This window comes from Podarcis muralis, chromosome 7 (assembly GCF_964188315.1).
Source record: "Podarcis muralis chromosome 7, rPodMur119.hap1.1, whole genome shotgun sequence".
NCBI lineage: Eukaryota > Metazoa > Chordata > Lepidosauria > Squamata > Lacertidae > Podarcis > Podarcis muralis.
Genome location: NC_135661.1, coordinates 44913005 through 44919770, shown reverse-complemented (window position 1 = coordinate 44919770; position 6766 = coordinate 44913005). Strand labels below are relative to the sequence as shown.

Here is a 6766-nt window from a genome sequence, read left to right as displayed (position 1 = left end):
TGATGTTTTAATGATTTTGCTCAGCCTACAGGAAGTAATGTTAAAGTGAAACATTCCATTCACGGTGGCTGAAAATGCTGCTTGTTACAACAAACAAGAACTGATGTATCTTAAGAACCCACAGAATGAACAAAAGTATTTTCAGAGGTTGTATAATCGAACACAGAAGTCAATACTAGACACCCCCCCCATCCCCGTGCACAATGCACTCACAACATTTTGTGACAATCTTGGCAGAGCTGGGAAGGGGCTTATTTGAATGCAAGAGAATATTTTATTTCATAAAGAGTTATGGAAAATGTAATGATAGGAAATGGGAATGTGTCTGTTAAGTGGCAGCCTGGAGGAATGAGTGTGGGGGGCACCATCTGAGAATGGAAACCAAGGGCAGCCAACGCTTCCCAGAGAGTACAATCTGAGCAGGAGTTGCACAAATCATGTTTGTTTTATGCTTCAGTATCATTCAAGTTTGGAACAGCAAATCTTGCAGGGAGCTTCCCACAATGACATTGCTACAAATATGTCCTGACATCCCTGCCACGTGGCACTGCTGCCCAGTCTCCTCCCACTTCCTAAAATCAGATGCAAGGATGCCATCTATGTGGCACACAAGTTCCTTCTGGCTTTGTCTTTTCAGATCCAGATAACCGCAAAATACCCTGTGCTTTGGTTATACCGGTTTCCACCTTCCCTCTTACAGTTTCATGGAAAATCCCAGCAGCAATCCCTAGCAAGGCCCAGAGGGAGGGACAACACAGCTTTGTTTGTCCAGAGCACGTGACTCATAACTTTGGCTCCAGGCTGCCCTGAGGGTCCAACTAAAGTATCTCTTTCTTGTTCAAAGCCATAGGCCACCACAATTCAATACAAAAATGGTAATATAGAATACATGTGAAAATGCAGGTTTCTTAACATACAGTATTGCATAAAAACACCTCGTGCTTAATTTAAGTACAACTTCTCTCAGAAGCAAAGGGGACATGTACCCTCCATATAAACTTGTGCCTATACACTACAAACACAACACAGCAAAAGCACATCCCATTCACACACAGCCCCCTCCTTTTCTCTGGCTTTTAATTTTCTAGCAGTCAGAGTACATTTTGCAACCTAGATGGTAATCAATACACCAATGCCAGCTAGCAATATACACATCTGTAGGGGAGTGGGGTGGTGATGGTGTTCCAACAGGATACCAGTAATTATTTTATCACAAATTTATTTTACAAAATTATTTTATCACAAATTTTATCACAAAATTATTTTAGCTCTTAAAATAAATTTAGCTCTTAAATGAAGGAGCTCTTAAATGAAGGAGTTTAGCTCTTAAATGAAGGAGTTTGTCAGGCTGGGGGTCCCAATCCAAAACATGACCATGGTGTCAGGGTAGAGCAGCTTTATCTGTCTGCTCCCTGCTATGGTTCCAATTTGGATTCAGGCCTTGGAAGTTCCCCTACCCAAACACAGGCATGCAGACTGCTGGCTTGAGCATGTGTGTATGCAAATACACCATCTTAATCAAGTCTATACAGGAGACAAAATGGTTAAAGCCCCATATTCCCCACCCGCCCACAAATCCAGGTGGGGCTGGCTGAGGCCAGAGTGAGGTTGGTAGGGTTCCACTCCATTCACCCTAATGGAGCAGCCTCCACCATTCCACTTGGACCTTCTCATTGTGCAAAGCAGAAGTTCTGCCTCTAGAAATGCTGCTTAAAGTACTTCGGTCCCACAAGTCTCCAAGAGATACCTAGATGGACAAAATGCCCCTGAGCAGAAATACAAAGAGCATTTCTTAAGACACTGAATCAGTGACCACAAATTGCTATGGAGGAGGCCTCCATAAAATGCCAGTACCCAAAATCTAGTACCCAAATGCAAAAAAAAAAAAAACCCCTCTTTCTCCCTCATCAAAATAATTCAATGAAGGATTCAGAGCTAAGGGAGAAGTGTATCAGAGCCAAACCTTGCCAGCTTCACCTGAAGTGACACCATCTGGCTAGAAAAATGCAATTGGGGGGAGGGGGAGGCAGAAGCACTGGCTGGCAACTAGGTTAGCATTTCCCCAAAGCCCTCAGAACCCAGATACCAATGGCCAACTCACACACCCCTGAGCCCATGCTTGCCTCACCCTCACCATGAAGGCATCATGGAACTTCAGGCCATGGAGAGGAGGCAGGCCTTTGGCATGACAACCACTTGAAATATAAAGAAGACAGTAAGTGAAAGGTTCCTCCCATCAAGCCATAGTGGCACAATGCTCTCTGCTCTTGCCTGCCCTTGAGAAACAAGGTGCCTTCAGCCAAGATAGTGGTACCTGGGGATGAGAATCTCTTGGGAGAGCCTCTGGTTGAAATTCCAGCTGGAAAGCAGAGGAGGAAGGTGGTGGAGGTGGCAGCGAGGTGGAGGAGAGAACGCAGAAAAGGTCTCCTCCTTGGATGAGCTTCAGTTGCTTTCTAGAGTTTGGCCCAGCTGCATTTGGTGAGAACCCCTGGGATACAAAGACTAATTTTTTCTAAAACCAGCTTCTGAAATCATGGGACACAGTTATATTGCCCAGATTAGCAAGTTATGTTTGTGTAAGAGAAGACAGAGAGAAAGTAAATCCCTTCCCCTTGTTACTTTTGGGTAGAGCAAATGAGCAATTGTTCCACGCTCAAAATAATGAAGGTACCAAAAGTAATTGCATTTTTTGCAGACAGACAGCCTAAACAGGGTCATAAATGAAGTCATGGGGGAGAAGAAGTCTAGCAACTGCAACTACCCATGAGCACTGAATTAAGCCTCCATGCCCAGAGGCCAAATCTGAGCTGCTGCAGGTGGGCAACATCCTGATCCTGCTTGTGGGACTCTCAGTGATGTCTGATTAGAAACAGGATGTTGGGCAAGAGGGGCTCAACTTGGCCTGATCCACTTGCTGGCCTTCTCTGGTGTCAGGATGGACTCTAACTCCTATCAGCTTCCTCTGGCCAGCATGGCTGATGGTGACAGGGATTTTGTGGTGGGCTGTAGGTTCCTCATCCCTGCCTCCTGCTTTCAGCTGAACAGGTGAGTGAATGAATGAATACCATCAGAACAGAGGATCATCTAGCCTCTACTTTAGCTGGCAGCAGCCATGCCCTTCCCATGGGCTTAGGCTCTTTTTGTACTCCTGCTCAACTGGATGTGCAGAGGGTGAGCCACAGATGGACAAGCACTGAGTGGCAGTGGTTCTATTCCTTCCTGTCCTGTGGTTTCTGTGCAGTCCCACAAGAATGAGGAAGGGCTGCACCGAGTCCATTTCTGCACCCCCTGATGCTCAGAATCAACACAAAGCCAGTGAGGGAGACCATCCAAGGCTGCAAAGGGCAGTGCCATCATCAGGGTGCTGAGAAGGACCTCCAGTTCTCTCCTTTCCCTCTAATTCTGGATTGTTACCAGAGTCAGGTATGGCCAAGAATGCCAAGAGACCGCTGCTTAGTGGGGCAATGGGCGAGAAGCCGAGTAGGGCGGGGGAGGGAGGGGCGCACCTATGGCGGAGAAGCCTTGGCGCCCTTGGACATCTTTTCCCGCTCCATCAAAAAAAAAAAAAAGCCATCTTGTGGTGTGACCAGGAAGGCCAGCGGCCACCAGGACCACCGAACATCGGGCCTGGACGGGCAGCAATAGCGGTTTGTCCAGGGACTGCCTTGGGCCTTTCCAGACCCGCCCTGACTTCCTCGACGGCTGCTGGAGAAGCGCCCCTCGGCAAGCGCCGGCAGCGACGAGCCCCCTCTGTCGGGCGGCGGCTCCTAGGCGAGATGGACACCTGCCTCCCACCTACACCAACCCCGGCCAATCTCCGCCCAGGAGGCGGCGCCGCCGCGCTCACCTGGGACGCCCCACCCAGACCTCCCTGCGCGCCACCAGGCTACGAGCCATGGCGGACGCCGGGAGGAGACCCGGGAAGCCGGGGGACTGGCGTCAGGACCGGCCGGCGGTGGTGGCGGTAGGAGAGCAGCCGTGGCCGTGGCGGCAGCAGCACCAGCAGCAGCACCGCCCCCCTCCCTCCCGAGGCACCACACTGGCCTCTTTGGACGCCCCTGCCGAGGCCCGAGGCGGAGGCGGCCTTCTGGACAAAGCGCTATGTCGCGCCCTGTGCACGGCCAGAGGTGAGGGCCCGGGCCGGGATAGATGTCCCTACTGGCCCGCGATGGGGTGGGTCAGGGCGGTACGATGTCGACGACACGCCCCCTTCCCTCGTGGGATGAGGAGCCCGGGCTGCGATGGGGGTGGGTTGCGTTTGTGGCTCCTCCTCCTCCCCCGCTGCTGGTGAGCACGGTGTCGGCGAGGCCACTGGCAGCTTCCCTGATGGGGCGGGCAAAAGGGCTGTTGCCTCGCGGGGACGGGGTGCTTGCCAGCCAGACGCTGCCATCCCCCTCTTCGCAGGCTGCCCAAAAGTCGCGAGGGGCAGGCCTGTGGCCCCACAGCTTGCTGGCAAGGGGGGCAGTGAGTGAGTGCTGCTCAGCCGTCAAGCAGATGGGCAAGTCCCCCCCTCCCGTCTTGTCTGGCAGGGCCCACTCCAGCCGCTTGGCTTGCGCTGCTGGCCACTCACGTCCTTTCCCTACCTGGACTGAACCACTTTGCTCTTTCACAAGCCTCAGGCCTCTGTGGTCAGCACAAGCTCCCTCCAGGGAGTAGGGTGGCACCCACGAGGCTGCCAGGTCACCCCAGTTTCCTCCCAGCCTAAAACAGGGGTGAATAAGCTTTTTCAGCCCAAGGGCCATATTCCATTCTAGTCAACTTTGCAGGGGCCATATGGCCAGTGTGGGTGGGGCAACAAATGTTAATTTATTCACACATCCCTCTCTCCCTGTGTCTCCACCAGGGGAGCAAGATAGGGGCATTCTTGCAGCAGGTAAAACACTGCAGGGGCGTGAGGTGAGGCTTGCATGGGGTATGGCCTGGGGAAGTCCCAAAAGGCATGTAGAGGAACCCAGGAAACCATATTTGATGCCTGGGGTTCCCTATCCGTGGCCTAAAACTAAGGGTGAAACATGAGGGGAGCTCTGAGGTCACTAACCTCAGGTCTTTCAATGTGGCGTTGGGGCAGAAGATGCCCTGGTAGAAACAGGGAAGGAAGGATAGTCGCTGCCTGCTCAGATATGCTCCCTTAACCCCAGTAAGATTTGGGATCCAATCTACCCACAAAGCTGACCTCTATGAGTGGACCTGGAGGGGCCAAGTGCCTTCCCCGTTTCTCCATGTTCCACACAGGCTGAGGGCCCCACAGCACTAGAGAAATGGCACTAATAGCACCCCCTCTGCCCTTGCTTCTTCTTAGCCTGCTGCCAACAGCTCCAGCTCCTCCTCTGCATGCTGATTGTCATCTGCAGCTCAGTCTCCTACAATTCGACAGGTGGCTACACTGGTCTTTTCAGTCTGGGGAGCATTTACTACTACCAATACGGCGGGGCCTACAGTGGCCTCAGTGGAGCTGACGGGGAGAAGGCACAGCAGTTGGATGCCCAGTTCCACCAACTCAAGGTGCCACCGGCCCAGGTGGCCATGGCAGTTGGAGGGGCGCTGATGGCCTTTGCCTGCTTCCAGATTGTGGCTAGTCTCTTCCGGGTGCCCTGGCATTGCCCAGCCTGGCTGATAGCGGAGGCCATTCTGGATGTGGCCATTGCAATTGGTCTTGTGCCAGCTTTGTACTTCTACTACCATCGCCTTCATGAGATCTATGCCTCCTCTCTGTGCAAAGAGCGAGAGAACCTCTACCAGAGCAAAGGCTACAGGGGCTTTGGCTGCAGTTTGCATGGAGCAGAGATCGCTGTGGGCTTCTTTGCTGGGGCAGCCATTGTGGCCTTCGCTGTTGCCGTTGTGTTGGCTGTCCGTGGCTTCAAGATTGTCCGGACCCTCCAAGCAAAACCATCATCACACAGCTATGAGCCCTAGCTTGGCCTCTGCTGCCTGAGTTGAAGGAAGAGCAGGATGGAGCAGCATATTAAGCCAAGCTAAGCAGTGCCTTTGAACCATGTACAGTGGTGGCAGTGATCACTTTCTGTCTAAACCCTACCTTCACAGTTTTGTAAACATTCTCCAAGCTCCTCTTTCTTTCCCATCACACATACCGATGCAAAGTCTAGCAAGACTACTCCCTTAATATAGAACGTCACCTGTAATGGCAAGAAGACCAACTTGGTCTCATCACCAACCAGCACGTGCTTTCTTCCCTCTGCATTCCTTTTTCCTTTCAGATCATGCCTTTAGAGTGAGAGCGTTGACCAGAGACTTTCAATATATGCCTTGGGGCAAAGTGCCATCTTGTTGGTACCCCCAGAAAAAACTCGAGTCCTCTTATAGAAAGCAAAATCTGTGTCTTTTTCCACCCACCCCTTCTTACAATGCCAGAGAAAACGTTTTTCATTCCTTCTTCCATTCACCTCATTGAACTGCTTCCTTGATGAGGAAGTTACACATTTGCCTTGAAGGCAAATGCTTCTACTAGATGTTCTGTGCAGTCTTGTTTCAAATTGTTTTCATTATGGAATATAGTACTTTTGTACAACAATAAAATCACTACCTTGGTAATTCACTTTAAATGTGTATGTCAAAAGACACTAGAGATCTTGGACTTCCTTGCTTTGGGTTTACTGCATTTTACTGCCTCAATGTAGAGAAACATCTCCCCCCCCCCTCTCTCACACACAAAAAACACCTGACAGTGATGTGCAGTGATGAGGCGGAATAGGGAACTCATTCTCCAAGCAAAAGCCAGCTCACTTCCAAACTGCAACACCTTGGAACA

General features: G+C 51.2%; 1 protein-coding gene across 1 annotated transcript; it reads left to right on the top strand.

Moving 5' to 3' along the window:
- The first annotated feature begins 3587 nt into the window (after positions 1 to 3587).
- Positions 3588 to 6553, top strand: MARVELD3 (MARVEL domain containing 3). The gene is made up of 2 exons (XM_028741655.2): positions 3588 to 4127; positions 5300 to 6553. Exons 1-2 carry the CDS (start codon positions 3896 to 3898, stop codon positions 5911 to 5913), a joined length of 846 nt encoding a protein of 281 aa, XP_028597488.2. The 5' UTR covers positions 3588 to 3895; the 3' UTR covers positions 5914 to 6553.
- The last annotated feature ends 213 nt before the right edge of the window (positions 6554 to 6766 follow it).

Excerpts from the sequence above, each read along its gene's own strand:
- MARVELD3 (XM_028741655.2), top strand. The coding sequence starts at position 3,896 with ATGGCGGACGCCGGGAGGAGACCCGGGAAGCCGGGGGACTGGCGTCAG. Across the intron at positions 4,128-5,299 it reads CGCCCTGTGCACGGCCAGAG|CCTGCTGCCAACAGCTCCAG; the intron begins GTGAGGGCCCGG and ends GCTTCTTCTTAG.